This window comes from Tupaia chinensis, unplaced genomic scaffold (assembly GCF_000334495.1).
Source record: "Tupaia chinensis unplaced genomic scaffold, TupChi_1.0 Scaffold000437_1, whole genome shotgun sequence".
In the NCBI taxonomy this organism is placed as follows: Eukaryota; Metazoa; Chordata; class Mammalia; order Scandentia; family Tupaiidae; genus Tupaia; species Tupaia belangeri.
The window spans coordinates 1,431,122-1,450,064 of NW_006159942.1; the positions used below are offsets into that span (position 1 = coordinate 1,431,122).

The following is an 18,943-nucleotide window of genomic DNA, read 5'->3' on the forward strand; positions in this document are numbered from 1 at the left end:
TGTTTTGTATGAAAAACAAATCCTTTAAAAAGAGCCATGGAAATTAAAATATAAGAGAATTATTTCTCTGGCGATGGCTTGTGCTGCAATCTTGGCTTCATCTTCAGTTTTTCATATTGAAAAACCAGTCCCCACGAGGCAACTAACACCTTGGGAAAGGCAACAAAGAGGGCGAGTATGCTGTTTCCTCTGTCACCACACTATCCCTATTTATTGAGCATGAGGGTGTCATGAAATAAGAGTCATTGATTGGTTGTCATCTATAAATTCCAGCTGTATTGGTGGTTAAATAAGGCAGTCCAATGCATCCACCCTTTGAGATAGGGCAAAGGAACTAGATGGGGAAAAATGAGACTTTCTCAAACCTTGAGTCCACTTGGTTTTTATTTTTTAATTATGTAGCAATGATGACATTCAGCAGTAGAGACGTAACTAAAAAGAAGGGCTTTGAAAAAAATGCTCCTTCCTATCCAGACAGAAACAGCTGCTTCAAGAGCTAGTTTATGAGGTTTATAAAGCAAGATCTGATAATATCTGAGATTTGTTGCTAAGCACGGCACATACAAGGAACCAAAGCCAACTCAGTTTTCTCCACTGCCCAGGAGAGCCCAGTGGTCAGATGTGCAAGGGCTATTTGTTATTATTTTTAATGGTGTCTGTGAAGTCCAGCTAACTGGACCTAAGAAGTTCTTTGTGAGTTAACCACCATGGAATATGTAGAGTCTTGCTGGTATATTCCAAATGCATGTTACATAATTCTATATGGTTATGTGAGTCTAAATATAGAAAATGGGAATCACAGGGACCAGCAGATGGCATAATGGTTACGTTGCTGGAATCCCATGTAGTCAACCATTGTTCAAGTCCTGGACTCAGCAGCTTAAACTCATACCAAGTGTGCGTGGGTGTGTGCCCAAAATCTTGAGAGGAGAATAGAGGAGAAGGGATTGTGGCTTAGCCATCCCCCAGGGGGTGATTTCTCACTTTCTGTCTCTCTCTGTCTTTCTGGCGGGTGTACATGCCCTATAGAAAAAAATTCTCTCTTAAAAAAAATAATAACCTGGATTTAAGGAAATATAACTAACCAGCATTGGATTTAAGGAAATAAAACTAACCAGTATTTCTGGCAATTCCACCTATCACAGCTCACCTGCTGAGGAATTCATTCTTCCTAATGATAGTCCACAGCCAGAAGAAGATGGTAACAAGTCAGAAATGGAGGAGGAGAAGGATGGAAAGAGTAAAAAAGATACAAGATCAAAAAGGATGACAAGGGGACAGAAAAAAAAAATATATATATATATTTCTGACATGCAATCATTGACAGTATTAGCAACCATACCAGATCAACAAGGTAGAATATTCACATATTTAGATTAAGTTTAAGTTTACAGAGGAAAATTCAAGAAGTTCAAAACAAAACCTATGATTCATGCACAGTTAGTCAAAAAAGGATCTGGCACAGGGGAAAGAAAAAAATCTTTCACACGTATTCATCAACCAAAAAAAAGAAGAAGAAAATGAAAGTATATCTATAAAACAATTTTTTTCCCCAAATACACAGTAGCAAATAGTTAAGAGCTTAGGTTTGTAAAATGCCATTCAGTTATTTGGAGTTCAGCCTATTCACCTTTGTAGCATGTTCTCTAACATCCTGAAATCTCTAGTACCTAGTCACAGTAATGACTATCTTATTCAAGCCAGTCCTTTCAACTCTCCTTGATTCTTCACTAAGTCTTTCTTATGCAATAGGCCGAAGTGGAAAGCCAAAGTAGGAGCTTCCTAAATCCTTCCATCCTCCCACTATAGCCTGCCTTATTTATACCTGGCCTTCACAGAGAAGCAGTGCCATGTTTTACGCTAATATTTACACATCCCACTGCCCACTCTTCTCTTTGTATAGATCCCAGTCTTCGGAAACAGGCTCCCACAGCACTCGTGTTTCCTGCACGGTCTGACCTTGTGATAAAAAGCCCAAACAAAGAGGCTCATGCAGCTGCCTGTGAATGAACAGCAGCTGCATCCAGCATTGTGTTTCTTGAAAATGGGCAACAATTTTTCTCTATTGTGTAAAAAAAAAAAAAAAAAAAAAAAAGTAAATAAAGTGAAATAAAATAACTCTTTATAAAAATAGTTAATACCAGTCATTCACAAAGTCTGAGAAAGGAAAGGAAGTAAAGCGCAGGACACTTCCTGCCTGAAAAAATTTTTTCTTTTTTTTTAAAAAAAAAAAAAAAAAAAAAAAAAAGAATCATGACACGAAGCATCTACCATTGTACACTTTTCAAATCTGATCATTTTTTAAAGATGCTTGACAATGCCATTTTAATATTTGCTGGAAACACAAACACCACACAACGAGGTTGTCATACCTTTCTTGGACTTTCCTGTATTTAACAAAAAAACAAAAGGACAAAGATTTCATTCATTCTAGCTTACAAAGGCATAGTTCACAAAAGCCAATAACCTTTACAGCTTCGGGAGTTCAGTTCCTCAGCTTTTTCTTTAAAGTCTTTCTTGTTTGTATTACTCAGGTCAGTTCTATCAAAACAGTGCCAATTGAGAAAGGCTCATACTTACACTCCTTGATGTATCCATTATGAATAGCAGCAAAAAAACAGTATATTTAAGTTAAATGTGTAAGTAAAACAAAGAAAATTATAAAATCTAAATTGAAGTTAATGAAAACATGCTAGGTACAGTTTTTTCAAAACCATGAAATCTTACTAGCATTTGTTATTTTAGTGAAGTCACCAAGTGCTAGTACAACAATTTTAAAAGAAATTATGACGTAACCCTTCTAATCTTTGTGGGACACAAGTATGGGCTTTGTAGACAATCCTGGCAATTTCACTGTCTATTGTGGCTCTAAGAACTATACTCTCTGACTACTTCTTCTCTGGATAGAGGAGCTAAAGGTAGCAGCTGGCTTCACATGACACATTTCCTTGGGTCAACATACATATAACGGTCCCCCATCTCCTCAGAAGCTGTCCTACCAGGCTCATATGAAATCCTAAAGAGAAGCATCACTTTATTTACTTATTTATTTATCTTTTGAATTTTAAAAATTTAGTTTTACTTATTCATTCATTTATTTTAATTTCACCAGAGAGAGAGAAAGCAAGCCACCAGGTCCAGGACTCAAACTGTGGTCAACGATGTGGGAGTGTCCAGCACCTTAACCACCATGCCACCTGCTGGTCTCTATAATTATTTAGTTTTAATTTGCTAGATGGAGTATGTGTGCTCAACAGAGAGAGACAGAGAGGAAGAGAGAGGGATAAAACACACCTCCAATACTGCGTGGTCATGTCCTAATCCTTCTCCATTTCTCCATCCTGTTGGGATTTGGGGCACACACATGAATCCAACATGTTTTTCAAGCCATTGGGGCAGGGATTTGCACCATGCTATCAGTCATGTGGATTTGGCTCCTCTAACCACTAGCCAACAAAGCCAGCTCAAGAGGAACAGCGCTACTTCGGAGCTACAGCAGAGAGAAATGGAAGCTGCAGTCTTCTTAGGGTGCAAAATCATATCAGTGAAGAATAAAAGCACAGTAGATAAATCAAAGCCAATAGATTTTGCAGAAGGTAGGTCTATAACACGACCTAAGGAAATTGGCTTGGTTTTCCTCTATGAAACTGATCTGAGAATTTCTATTCTTTGAGGAGGAAAAACAACTTAGATAGATACCAAACATTCCTTTAGTTTCATCACATCTACCAAAGAATCCTCTTACATAATAATGTTAACAGCTCTAGATTCTTACAAATCTTCCCAGTTAGTATAAAATTCCAGTTTTTCCAAACCCTCTGCTTTGGAAAAATAATTTCGGGATAGGCTACAGTTTGTGATCCCACTCTTTCTTTCCCAAGTGCTTTATCTTTCCCCAAATCACGAATAATACATAAAGCACAAGGATATGCTGAATTAGGAATCAGCAGATGGCGTAATGGTTGGATTTCCATGTAGTTGACCGTGGTTTGAGTCCCAGACTCAGCAGTTTAAAGCCAGGCATGTGTGCTTGTGTGCCCCAAATCCCAAGAAGAATGGAGGAGAAGGGACTGCAGCATTACCATCCCTTCTGGGGAGGTATTTCTTGCTTTCAGCCTGTTTCTTTCTGTCTGTCCAGTGAGCTTACGCACCCCATAGCAAAAACCTCTCTATAAGAAAAAAAAGGAATGTGCTGAATGATATTTGTTGGTGTGTGGCCAATCCAGGCATTGATGTGTTTAGTCAGTGGGAAAAAATATATTTAAACAAAAGTCTATTAATATTACAGAAATTGCTTCAACAGAAAATAGACCCACAAGTTGACAGTGATAAATGAGAGCTAAAACTGGAAGGACTCATTTATGTCTTTTATTTATAAAAATTAAGATATTTTTAAAAACTTACTGAAAAGTTATGGTAAAGGAAATAAAAGAGCAGTTCAATCAAATGTACTCGATTCACACCCGGCCAGTGGAAACCAGTTCTTCCGTTATAAACTTTTCATGAATATCATAGCTTGTTAACTCCTACAGTACCTTTAGTAATAATCTGAACACATTGTTCAGGTGATATACACACACACACACACACACACACACACACACACGTATATAAATATATATAATATACACCCATGCACATTATGCTTAGGTATACAGTAACATATGTACTATATACGTGTGTGTGTACATATTTGTGTGTGTGTATATATATATATATGCAAAGAGACTTCAAAAGGTCTGTAGGGGACCAGCAGTTAGTATAATGGCTATGTCGCTGGACTCCCATGTAGCCGACCACGGTTCAAATCTTGGACCCGGTGGCTTGAACTCACACCGGGCACGTGTGCGTGCATGCCCAAGATCCCAATAGGAGAATGGAGGAGAAGGGATTGTGGCGTGGCCATCCCCTCTGGTTGGTGATTTCTCGTTTTCTGTCTCTCTGGAGAGTGCACATGCCCTATAGCAAAAACCTCCCCCCTCCCCCCCAAAAAAAAAGGTTTGTAGGAAAATAGAATTAAAGTATGACTTTTTGGATGCTAAAAAATTTTGAAATTCATGCATAGTGTTTTCACAATATGCGTTTTACACAAATGTTTTGTAGACCTCTCATTTGTGAATGTATCTACGTGCATAAATCTGTTTTTGCTCGCCCTGGGAGGCCAGTAATTAACCCCTATCACCATCAGCAGAGAGGCTCAGTAGTTAGAACTGGATTCTAAGATGCTTAAAGAAAAAGGTTTTAATCCCATCAATGCATGACTCTACCTGGAACCAAATGCCTGCTATCCCCCAGTATTCCCATTGTATCCTGGGCTTTACTCCATCACTGGATTTAGCACATTTTTACTGAAAGCATCTGTTATGTCTCTTTCTTCCTCCCTAGACTATAAGCATTTCAAAGGCAAGGATTATGTCGCCCAAATGCATTCTTGGTATCTAGCACCATGCCTGCTCAAAAGCTAGGGCCAATACAAACTGTTGACCAAGCAATGTTAACACAGTAAACCTAATTCTGTTGACAGGAAGTTTGCCTCTGGAACTACATTATAATAATTTCTTTTAGCCCCACAAAGACTGTTTGAGAAACTCATTATAAATGCAATGTATTATTACAAAGAAAATATGCTTAGAGTCAAAGTCCACCTGAAACCTAAATATGATATAAAAGTTCAAACCTACATTAAAAGACCCAAAGGAATTCTACTCGGGGTCACTAGAGCTCAATTTACTAAGCTCAAAGACTTTTTATTGATTTTTTTTAAGTTTCTTTTTTCCAAAGTAAGAGAGATAAAGAGAGACAGAGGCACAGAGACAGCCATCCCAACAGAGAGTTCAAGTCACAATCTAGCCTCAGTTTCAGTCGGCCTTCGATCATGGGCATGTGTGCACCCAGCATGTTCAGGGATGTCTCTAGACAAGAGCCCAGAACCTTCCCACGTGGGGCAGCCTGGCAGTGTGTGGTGTTATTGCTGTGTCACCGTCAGGCCTGCTCAGTGCTCTTTCGCCATGGTTCATTCAATATAGTGGCTTAGCCGCACACCAGGGGAGCGATCTTGTTAGGTGCCCTGGTACTCTCCCTTGATCTCAGAGGTCTCTCTTTTTCTTTCTCCCTATCAAAGAGGAAGGTTAGAAGCTCTGCAGAAGCCTTTTGGTTTGAGAGTTCTATTTAATTTGAAGAACAATGGGTATGTTTAAAATGCATCAGCTACATGCATACACTGGAAAAGTTATCCTGGTTTAACAAAAAGGATATGTAAGAGGACTTTGAGAAGTTCATGGAGGAGACAGGTGGCAGCACAGTGGTAACACAACTGAAACGTCACGTAAAAGGTCCTGGGTTCATGTGCTCCCACTCCGTGAGCATGCTATGCACACACCTGTTTGCCTGTGATACGGGCCCTGAGGCTAGGGGTGTATCTTGGCAGGAGGACCCTATTGGCATTGCCCATCTCTCTGTCTCTCATTTCATTAAATAAATAAATACATAAACTTTAAAAAAGTGCGGTGGGGCCGTCAGGTGGCGTGGTGTTTAAGGCACTGGATTCCCATATAGCCAACTATGGTTCTGGCAGCTTGCTGTCTCAGTTTCTTTCTCTTTCTCTTGTCTCTCTCTGGGGAGCACATGTGCCCTATAGAAAATTTAAGAATTATGTAGTAAATAAAATTTGATTAAAATTGGCAGAAAATGGAAATTAAAGTAGGAGTTTATTTTGGTTAAAAAAATGTTCAAAATACACACTGTTTTTCCTAATAGCCATTTTCCACGAACTTTTTGAAGACCCCCCCCCCAAGGGGACACATTAACATTTAGAACTTTGATCCCCTCTCCACTCATCCCAAATCATGTTTTCCCTCCCTTTCCCTGAGGAATCCTAATGCTTCACATTGACCACAGCATTTGATTTCAAAGGTACCTACCTCTGAGCAGCCTCCGGGACTCCGAGTCTTTGGCCATGGTGGCCAGCGAGTGAGGGAGCACACTGCCGCAGCTGTTGCTCTGTCCTAGGGGCAGGTGAGCCTGTGAGAACCAAGAGGGAATCCATCAGGCAAACTGCTGGCCAACGGTTTCTTCAGGACATGACCGTGTACCTGTGTGCACAGCCCTATCTGAGCAAATGGGCCTTTGTATCCCACTTGCTGGTACCAAATAGTAAGGGCCAGTCACGCTCCCTCCTGGGAAGCTCCACAGCAGTCTCAACAACTCAGCACTTCCTCCAACGGCAGCAATCCCAACAGCGAAGGCGGCTGGGGAAGAGACTGCTCACCTGAGGGCAGCTGAAAGTTCATCATGCATGAGGAGCAGAGGGCAGATGCAGAGGCATGCAGACCATGCAGACAGATCTACACTTGCTACAGATGCACTGGTTCCCATCTACCCTCTGCCGTCTAGTAGGTTTACAGCTGGAGGAAGCTTTTTAAATAGTAAAATCCTTCATGTAAATAAAATACATTTGAAACACCAACTTATAAAATAGATGTAAACAATTCACTTTAATTAAGGGTCAGGGAGAGCTCCAAAGTCTGTCCCAATCAGAACCTTTTTCTTCCTTGTTTCCTCTCTGCATCTGCAGTGACCCCTTAGGCATGACAGCAGAACACGAGGGAAAGAACTCAGGTGTCTGTCCACCTGGATTCACATTCCAGCTCTTTGGCACACCAGCTGAGGGTTCCTGGGTTAGTCACTTAGCCTCATCACACCTCAGTTTATCCATACATAGAACTGGAATAATAACTTATATCCCTACGGCATCTTGTTACAGAGTTTAAACTAAATCCACATAAAGGATGAGCCCAAGTTTGGGCAAGTAGCAATGACTCAATAAATATTTGTAGCTGTTATTTCTGAAATCCAGAGTCCTTATCCTATCTTGTTTCTAAATCTGCAATGCAGCTTCAGGAGACTGTCATGTAAGGGATACCCCCACCTGGGACCAGCAGTTAGCATAATGGCTATGTCGCTGGACTCCCATGTAGTTGACTGCGGTTCGCGTCCCGGACCCAGTGGCTTACAACTCACGCCAGGCATGTGTGCGTGCATGCCCAAGAGCCCGAGAGGAGAACGGAGGAGAAGGGATTACGGTTTGGCTATCCCCCCAGGGGGGGTAATTTCTCGCTTTCTGTCTCTCTGTCTCTCTCTGTCTGGCGAGCACACATGCGCTATAGCAAAAACCTCTCCAAAAAAAAAAAAAAAAAAAAAGGCATGCCCCCTCCTGTGCTGAGGTAGAGAAGATCCTAGGCTACCTTCTTTGGCTCTAGAGCACACAATTCCAAGCATTCTCTATTTAGGTTAGAAAATGCAATTCAGGGGGCCAGCAGCTGGTGTGGCAGTTAAGGGTGCCATGGTCTACTATGGTTCGAGTCCCGGACCTGGCAACTCACTTTCTCACTTTCCCTCTCTCTTTCTCTCACTCTGTCCCTCTCTGGTCAAATTAAAGTAAATAAATAAAGTTAAATAAAGTGTTTCTTTAATTTAAAAAAAACAAAGAAAATTCAATTCAGTTATGGTGTCAGCCTACCAAGCAACTCCAAGGGTTTGTTATTTAGCCACTTATCTTCAAGTCCTTTGCATGTCAGTCAATATAATAACAAGACTCACAGAATGTGGAGCCCGTGGCCCTCCGGAGTCCTACCTTTGGGGCGGTGCTTCTCCCCATAGTAGCACTGCTGAAATGTGGGGAGATGGAAGGTGTAGTTTTCTTTCGAGGCAAAGTGTCACTCAGATAGAGGCCTTCTTTATGCTGTTTTTTCCTTTCTTCCAGACTTCTAAAGTGCTTTAAATGCAAATGTAAAGCAAAATAGCAAGACTTGACTAACTGAAACAGATCGCTGAAGAAATGAAGAATTATGCATTGACAAAGAAGTTTTGGAATTTTAACACAGAATGTTTTTCAAAAGTTACCTAGCTTGTGCTCACGGACAGACGTGGAATAGCATTTGATAAGATAGCTGACACTGGGAGAACTCACTGAGCCTAGAAAAAAATGTTTTTAAATCCACCTTTCACTTCTGTAGTGTCTGCTGTCTTAGGCCCTCAAGACAGCTTACAAATTATGATGATGGTTGCCACACGGATGGTGGGACAGCCAGTGGACAGACCAGCCAGTGGTACAGTCCCCCCTAGTCTGTCTGGACAGCTCTGTGTGAACACAGACCCCAGCATGAGGAGGACCAGGAAGGGGAGAAGAGAGGAACAGCAAGTAGAAAAAGAAGCTGTTTGAAAGCTACCAAAATATTTCAGTCATATAAACACACTCTACACTGACATAAAGTTCCCATTTAAAGCATCCTTCTAAGTTACTCTTTTATTTCAAAAGATCTCGGCCAAAGAGCCCCTACAGAAATCCCTCACATTTAAAAATCCTCCACTTGACTGTTTAGTTTTTTTAGATATTTAAGGCAAAATTTTTGCCAACTTGAGATATATCCAGACTTTTCTCAGACCTCTCCCCAAAATGTCTTCAATAGTAAAGTGATTTTTCTAGTTAAAGGTTCTTTAGGTTTGATCATTTTAATGCTAATCTCAAATGGTTGAAATATGTAAACATTAATGTAAATCCAAGTTACCAAATTTATAGTCTTTGGATAGGATGCTCATGAAAACTATCTGCATTTTTAACTTTACAATGATCTTATACTAGATAATATCTATGAAGACTTTGCTATGTGCCAGGGATGGTGCTTTTTACATGTCATCTCGTCCATTCTTAAAACAATCCTGTGAGGTGGGCATTATTGCTGTCCCCATTTTACTGATGGAGGATCTGGAGTATAGAGGCCCGCGGTCCTGCAGCTGTGAAAGAATACCAAGTGGCAGAGCTGGAGTGCATGACCTCGTAGTCCACACTACAGGAATAACGCTGCCCTCGGCAGTTTGGCTAATTAATGCTTGAGCTTGTTCCCCCATGACCAAATGTCACAAGTTCTGAAATTCCAAACTCCGAAATATTTCATCATGGTAGCTTAATAAAATAAGAACGAACTCCCATAGAAAACATAGTCTAGCTGACATTTGGCAGAAAACAGCAGGTGTTGAATGCCACAATGGTTTTACTACTAGAAATATCTTCTGCTCTGAATGAAGCTGTTGAAGTTATCACTGTAACACCAAAATGGAAGATGTTTTCTTCCGTTCTCCTCGTTCCTCCCTTGTATACATTCCTTATTTGATGCACCTGCACCAGTTCCCTTTTACATTAGCCCAGGTGTCTGTAATCTGAAAACTGGGAGGCAATGCAGTCCTTTAACGAAACGTCACAGATAGTGGTTATGGTCAAGACAGGTAAGGGCTGAATATAGCAAACTAGGGGTTGCTGGCTTTGGGGATCCAGTGACAATGATCCCTTGGGATCTGGAGGGGCCACACTCTTGTAGGAATTTGATTGTAGGTGAAAGGGAGTCTTGAAACAGATTTTTTTGAATATCCAAACATTAATATATGCTGAGTGTACAAAACAGAGGGCAATATTCAGAATAAATTATTTATTTATCTGATGATAATGAGTGGATTTGCATGCCCAAGGAAGTGAGAGAGAAGCACTGTCCACAGGGTCTGGTCATGCTACAAAGTCCTCGCCCCAGCCCTTCAGCTCCTGTGAAGTTTGGGTGCTCCCATGTGCTTGACATGTTTCCAGCTGACCCAGCAATCTCAACTGTGGTTGTCATGTGGCTTAAAGCGCTGCAACCCAGTATGCTATGGACTGAGCCACCTTGCATGGACCTAATAGATTATTTATTTAAAACTCTGGCCAATAAATATTCTCCTATGGACCAGATACATTACTTGTGATGTAAACTTGGATAAGCTACTTAACTGTGCTGCGCCTCAGTTCCCAACATCTAAACAGACAGAAATCTTACTTTACAGGGTTGTCAGAAAGCTATAAAGAGATATAGTAGTCCTCCCTTACCCACGGGGAAGTGCATTCCAAGACCCCCAGTGGATGCCTGAAACTACAGATGGTAAAGGACCATACAAATATATATATTTTTTTCCTATTCATATATACCTATGAAGAAGTTAATTTGCAAATTAGATATAGCAGAAGATTAAGATTAACTAATAAATACGGAGCAATTGTTACAATATGCTGTAATAAAAATGAAATGAATGTGGTAGCTCTCTCTTAAGATCTTAGTGTACTGTACTTACTTACTTTTTTATTATGCCAGAGGGCACATGCATATACGTGAGAGAGAGAGAAGCACCCCTCCAATGGGTCCTGATTACATGACGATCCTTTCCTCCATCCCAGCAGGCCACTGATCACACACACGCCCACCGTGTTTCTCAAGTCACCAGGGTCTGGATTTAAAGCCTGGTTGCATGTGGGATCCAGCATCCTCCGCACAGCACGGATTTGCTACTGGCCCTATACTTACTTATTTTTGGACCTTGACTGACTGTAGATAACTGAAATCCCCAAATCAGGGAGAAGGAAGGACTACTGCGTTTGTAAGACGTTAAGCCAATTTTGATACATATCGCGGGAATGATGTCTATTATTATGATCTTAAGAGAGCATAATGAAAATCCTTTTTGTTGACACAAACTTTTATACTCTGAACTTTGTGGAAATACCCACTAATATTTTGGAAAGAATTCCTGAGGTAAGCTGCAATATTTTGGTTCAATGGTAACTGAAGAACAAGGATGTGAAATTTGCTCAAACATATCAAAAGCCAGGAGAGAACAAACAAAAACAAAATGCTGCCATTCCCAACACTCATAGCACTGAGGCTACGTGTTCTAAGGGAAAAAAAAAGCATAAGAGTATGAAACTGCCATTTTATAAAAACACTACTGGAAAGTTGAACATAGACTTCACACGAGTAACTTTGCTGTCCAGGCCAGAGCCCGCACTATGAACAGCAGTTCCTAGTTACCTGTGGCTCCCGCTGCGGTTGCTGCTGCCTCCTGTGTTTCTTAGCAGGTAGAGGAGGAGGTGTGTCATTTAAAGGGAAAGGATCAACAGATGAAGCCATGACTTCCGGCCAAGGGGCTGATGGAGGTTGAATGACAGGATGAAGTGAAAGAGTGGAAGGAAACATAAGTCCAGGACAGACAGGTGATCTTTGCTTTATAGGAGAAAGAAAAGGTATATATGTGTCCATCAGAAATGAAAGGATAAGAGTAGGAATTGATCGTCTGATGGTTGTTATATTCTAATCAAGAAGTCATCAAATGAGGGGCAGTATCTTTCAAGTTAGCCTTTTGGTAAAATCTCACACGGCAAGCAACTTGGATTGCTAGAGGGTATTTTAATTCACTACTATGGACCCTCTCCAGACTGCTTTAGGAAGGTCTAACGATAAAAAAAATGACCATACTGTAAAACAAAATAGAAAACAAAATCAAGCCAGAAAGGTGATTCAAACTACTAACTTGAAAACACTTCTTAATTTCTAAGGAAGCTAGGTCAGGTTACAGTGCTAAGAGATAGAGCTTATTTCTTTGAACTTACTCCACTCTGTACCAGATAGCTCATGGTAGAGTAGTACCCCAAAGTGGCATGTTTATAACTCAGTATCTCTCTGACCCTCTCAACGAGCAGACATGTATTCATCATACACACCCTCATTTTCCTCATTTTCAGTAAACCATGCATTAATCGTTGACTGGAGGGAAAGCAGTGAATGAATGAAATGTCATGCCAACACACCTCTTCACTTGGTGGCTGGCTCGCCAGCACAGCCATGGCAGACTCAGTGGCAACAGCATCAGCATCAGCAGGGAACTGAGTGGAAGGGGACAGCCTCGTGGAATTGCCACATGGCTCACTAATTTCATTTACACTGATATAGCCCTAAAAGGAGGAATTCAGAAGTTAAACATAAAGAGAGCAAAAGCTGAGGCATGCGAGAGTATTAATGCTCCCAGTACAATGGAGTTAGCTTACAGCGACACAGCGAGATTTTTGTGGTATTATCGAATGTTTCATTAAGGAAATAATCAGCAACTGAAATGGATTTATGGTGCTTAATCATGAAAAATGATATTTCAAACATTAAACACAATTTTCTGGTAAAATCAAAATGACTGTCTTATAAATAACCCAACTCCTTTGATTTTTAAAAGATCCAGAGGCCATCAGCATTCATTCTGTCAATAGAAGGAGGTTGTCACCACATGCACATTAAAAATAATTACACGTCAACAAATCTGAGAGATAAAACTGACAATGCAATCATTCGCTCCCCTATTCAAGAGTCTTTTCCACAAACCATCATTCTTAGAATTTCTCCCCTCTGCTTTCTGACAAAATAGGGTATAAATAAAAGTGAACTGAGGGCTACTGGGTTTTGCACTATGAAAACTTTTTACAAACAGTAATTGATTCATAATTGAATTTCACTTTGGGACAACTCAACCAAGTGAGAATAAAATAGATATTTCTTCTCATTTATACGAGCCTTCCCAATAGAAAATAAATGTGTACATGCATACACACACACACATGCATGCATACGCGCACACACACACACACACACATACGCACACACACATACAGAGTTGGAATTGAAGGGTGTGTCTATTCAAGGCCGCTTCCTCAAACCCCAACTTTACCCCCAAGATAGAGAATTTCTGGTCATTTTAAATTCAATAATTCACTTCTGGCTTTAGCGTCAGAGAAAATAATTGTAAATAAAATGTATGAAAATAAAAATTCCTAAATTTATGTTTGTGGAAAAGGCACTTGCTAATTTTCATGAAAAGTAATTATACACACTAATTGTGATCTTCAACATACCCACAGAACAGTGTGAAAAAAAAGAATAAAGGATATAAATATCTTTCTTTTAAAAGTAAAACTGAGTTAAATTCAAGAGCTGGGCTCTTCTATTACTCTGTCGATTCTTTCAAGAAGTGAGGGAAGTTCTAATTATAACAAAGTGGAGAAGGCTAGAGGTAACTTTTTAAATTGATTGCATCAAAACGCTGCTGAATGTGATTCTGTACTTCAGAAAGGGGCAACAGACACGTTTTATAAGGATAAACTGAAGGAAGGAAGAAGTCAATTAGATTGTCTAATTTCATTTTATCTAAAATAGTGAATCAGAAAAAAAATTGAAACGTTGTGTTATCCTTTTGTCCAGCTGACAGTAGTATGTTTCAAACCAAGGTCTGATTATTCATAGACCATACAACCTAAGTAATGGGGTTACAAAATTGTATGCTGTCTGGCAAAAGTGGGAGGTCTTTAAAAGAGTTAGGTTATAAGGGGCAGGCAGGTGGCGTAGTGGTTAACGTGCTGGATTCCCATGTGGCCGACCATGGTTTGACTCAGACCTGGTGGCTTGCTCTCTCACTTAGTCTCTTATTCTCTCTCTCTCTCCCCTTCTCTCATCAAATTTAAAAATAATGATAACAATAAATAATTTTTTTAAAAAAAAAGAGGTTATAAATTAATCACTCCTTAAAAACAGAGTAAGAGAAAAGAGAGAAATAAGAAGCAGAAAGACATAAAGAGAATAAAAATCTCTTGTGGGTCAAGGTTACTAGATACATGAAAAAGAACACATAGCTACTCAATAAAGCATAAAAATTGCAGATACGCAAAAACAGTCAAAAAGCAAAAGGGCTTTGCTATCAGGAAGTCTTAAAAGAAAAATAAGACCAAGTCATTAGTAGGAAGGGGAATACTGTATTCTATTAGAAGATGAGGGAAATTTAGAGCTCATGTAATTCAGGTAGGTGCACCAAGTCTTTCCAACTAAGTTAAGTACAGAATTGAACTGTTTATCTTTCCTCTTAAACCTACTGTATCCCACCTTCCCTACCTTAATGAAAGGGACTCACCATTCATCTCCTTATTCAAATTAGAATAATGCAGACAGCATTCCTGACACCTCCTTTTACTTATCTCACACCCTCCACATCCAATCTATCAGCAAGAATTATCAACCCGCCCTCAAAGTAAGTCCCAGTCCAGCTAATTCTCTCCATCTCTCCGCCATTCTCTAATTCTAGCCACCAGACCTCAGCCTATACTATTGCAACCATGTCCACACAGGTTTCCCCTGTAATCTCTTAAAGTCTACACTTCACCAAGCAGCCCAAAGTGATCTTTAACAAATGAATATCAAATAATGTCACCTGCCTGCTTAAAACCACTTACTGGTTTCCCATAGCATACAAAACCACATTTCTTCTTTTTATAAAAGCATTTTCTTTATTTTTCAGAATTCCTAATAAGTCAGTGCCTAGTAGCAAGAGGTCCTACAGTAGGCAAATCCATTTTTTTTTTTATGATAGTGCATGCCCACACATGAGAGAGAGAGAGAGAAGCAGCCTCAACAGGATGTTGTGAGCCATGGTCCTCCTTTCCTCTGCTCTCCAGTTCCTTAGGATTCTGGGTAGCCATGTGCATGTCCGTCATGTTTTCAAGCCAACCCATGCTCAGCTGTGTGGCTCACTGCTTTGCATGGCACTTGCATCATGGCTGTGCTGCAGCAGCTGGGCCAAGATACCTAATTTCTTTCTTTCTTTTTTTTTTTTGGAAAGGTTTTTGCTATAGGGCATGTGTGCTCACCAGAAAGACAGAGAGAGACACAGAGACACAAAGGGAGAAATCACCCCCCAGGGGGATGGTCATGCCACAATCCCTTCTCCTCCATTCTTCTCTCAGGATCTTGGGCACGCGCATGTGCCCAGCATGAGTTTAAGCCACCGGGTCCGGGACTCGAACTGTGGTCAACTACAGGGGAGTCCAGTGACATAGCCATTACATCAACTGCTGGTCCTGAAGATACCTAATTTCTTTAGCAGGACTCACAAGTCTTGCCCCTTTCCACCTCACTGATATCTTCTGCTACTGCACCCTATCACAGCAACCTTTTGTTCACTGAATCAGCCAATTCTGTGTTCTGAATAATGGAGAGAAACTACGAAACTAAAGAGCTGATAAAATTTTTGCAGAAACATTTCACTAACTGCTTCTGATGTCACACTGACTACTAACATGAGCACTTTACTTCACATGCCTACACACAGAAGAATATTTTCCATGTAGGAATTGTTAACTCTGTTGTCTTTTAATAAGCAACTTATAAATAAAAGGGCTTTTTTGGGGGTGGGGGGGATTGGGTAAATTTTTATGCAGAAGCAAGCTTTTTCCCTAGCCTTTTTTTTAAAAAAAAATTAAATATAATTATTTTCTTTTTCAATCAATAATAATTTTCTAAGTTAGAAAAGTGGTCTCTCAATGTAGCAGTTCAGTTTTGTGAGAAGATATTTGCAAATGGTGATGAAAATGGATCCCTGGAATAAAAGCTAGGTACAGCTTAATATAAGTAGGAGTTTACTATTTAGCAGGGAAAATAGCAGAAACAACATTGGGTGGGAGAAGAGATACAGAAAGGAAAGAAGCTGGACTGTCCTCTCAAATGTTTGGGGACATTGTCATGTTCTGTAAAACTGAGAATTAAAGAAAGAGATGAGAGAGAATGAGAAAGGAGATTATAGGACAGAAAGCGAATTTAAGACTCATCTTGTCCTAGATCCTAAATGTTTTCAAACTCTAAGTTACCTGACGAAGTCACTGCCTAGCAAAGGAGACACACACACACACACACACACACACACACACACACAAAAATTGATCTGCATTAGATAAAAAGATAAACCCTGAAATCCTCAAAACATAAACAATGAAAGACAGGAAAGCTATCCCTGTATTCAGTGCTTCCAGAAATCCTTTCAGTTCATGTTTTTACTATGCAGCTACTCACATAAAACTCAGAGACATTTCCTGACTTCTAAGGCTATGGGAACGGACATAGAACATCACAGCTTACCTCTTTTAGAGTACTGGGGTTCACAGGAAACCCTTTTCCCCCAGAGAGGCTGGAGTATTTCTTTTCCAAGTTACAAAGATTCTCCTTTTCCTGAGGAACACAAAATCTATTAAGTGTAGAGTCCACCTTGGATACAACTGAGAAGCACAGTGATTGCACCTTATTGAGGACAAATCCCCAACTCTCACATCCTCCTCTATTTCTGTTTCCTTGCCTCATACCTGGTCAAAACTGCCAATGGCATATTCAAGGAGCTAGAAGATACGATGCATGAGTTGTTTCCAAATGTACTTAGCGATGTAATCTTTCATTCAAATCGACTTTTTAAATTTTTACTATTCTTTTCTTTAAACATTTGATCATTATACATCATTTGGCTTGTAAAGAGAATTGACCCAACATGAACTATCTCTCAGACCAGTTCAGGATTGATTATTTATAGAGCAATGGCATGTTTGCACGAGTGAGCTGCTCTGATGGATTCGAGACAGGAAGAAGCCCTGACAGCCACTCCTCTAAGCCCTTCTGTATGTTTTGTTTTTTTTGGAGAGATTTTTTTTTTTGCTATAGGGCGTGTGCGCTCGCCAGACAAACAGAGAGAGACAGAAAGCGAGAAATCACCCCCTAGGGGGGATGGCCATGTTGCAATCCCTTCTCCACTCTCCTCTTGGGATCTTGGGCACGCACGCACACACACCCAGCGTGAGTTTAAGCCACCGGGTCCGGGACTCGAACCAAGGTCGACTATGTGGGAGTCAAGCGACATAGCCATTACGCTAACTGCTGGTCCCTAAGCCCTTCTGTATGTTTTCTAAAGTCAATTTTTTAAAAAATCTTTGTAAGTAACACATCATCATGTGCCTTGTGGTAATATAATACCACTGAACGAAGTGATACATTTTCTTCTGGAAACTTTACAGTGTCCGCCTTTATGTTTGGGTCTATGGTCCATCTTGACTTACTCCAGTGTTAAGCAACCTTTAGGGAAAATATGTATAGGTCACATTTTTAATTTATCGTGATCTCATCTACATGCAGTGAATTACTCCGATCTTAAGTATGTGATTGATGGCCTTTAACAAATAGAAGCACATCTCGACCATGATAAAGGGCATTTCCATCACCCCAGATGTTTCATGATGGCCCCTTCTGGTCAGTGCCCAAGCCCACGGGGCAGCAGTGTTCTATTTCTGTGGCTTACCCTGGTCCTGCCTGTTCTTCAACTTACACAAATGGAATCATACAACGTGCGCTCTTTGGTGTCTGCCTTCTCCCACTTCACGACGTTACATGCATCCACAGTAAGAAGAGTGAACTAGCGGTGCATGTAACATTGTGGAGGGAGAGAAGACGAAATCCATCGTGACATGTGCTGGGTAGACCTGACCCACTGGAGTCCAAAACACCAGAGCAGCTGAACCAAAATCTGACAGCAACAAAAAGAGCATTTTTCCTTAAGACTACCCTAAACTGATGTTAGAACAGATTTTAACTATTCGATAAAAAAATAAGATATTTTTATAAAGAAGAAAAATAATTTTAAAAATACACAGATATTTCAGTTTGGATTTTCGCAAGATAGAAAAAGAATGAAGAAAACATCCTTGCTTATTTTCTAAATTGTAGCTGATCCTTTTCTTTCAATCAATAATCCACAGCTTGTTAATGTAGAGGATTAAATAAAAATGTATGTAAAGGTCTTTCTTAAATTATAAAGGCATTGGACCAGCAGATGGAGTAATGGTTACGTTGCTGAACTCCCGCATAGTCGACGTGGTTCGAGTTCCAAACCTGGTGACATAAAACTCATGCTGGGAGTGTGTGCATGCATGCCCAAAATCCCAAGAGGAGAATGGAAGAGAAGGGATTGTGGTGTGGCCATCCCCTCGGAGGGTGATTTCTCGCTTTCTGTCTCTCTGTCTCTCTGGCGACCTCACACATTCTCTAGAAAAAAAACTCTCTAAATATATATATATACATATATATATATGTATATATATAGGCATTAATTTTGAAGGTTGCAACTTTCCCCAGTTTGGAACGTTTGCTTTCTTGCTGCCAGTGCTGAAAAAGAAACACTTACTCTTTGAAGCATCATTATTAAATTATTCTTTTCTTTCACAAAATGATCTTGTTCTCTCTGAGCC

The 18,943-nt window shown here is 40.2% G+C and overlaps 1 protein-coding gene across 1 annotated transcript in view; it reads right to left on the reverse strand.

Annotated features, from left to right (window-relative positions):
- The window catches only part of PHLDB2 (pleckstrin homology like domain family B member 2), a gene marked incomplete in the record, with an annotated part of 125,656 nt that overhangs the window by 25,110 nt on the left and 81,603 nt on the right, over positions 1 to 18,943 (reverse strand). The window contains 8 exon segments of the mRNA XM_027774453.1: positions 1,151 to 1,171; positions 2,373 to 2,387; positions 6,921 to 7,020; positions 8,633 to 8,773; positions 11,886 to 12,077; positions 12,662 to 12,805; positions 16,797 to 16,886; positions 18,880 to 18,943. Coding sequence (XP_027630254.1) covers positions 1,151 to 1,171; positions 2,373 to 2,387; positions 6,921 to 7,020; positions 8,633 to 8,773; positions 11,886 to 12,077; positions 12,662 to 12,805; positions 16,797 to 16,886; positions 18,880 to 18,943 — 767 coding nt within the window.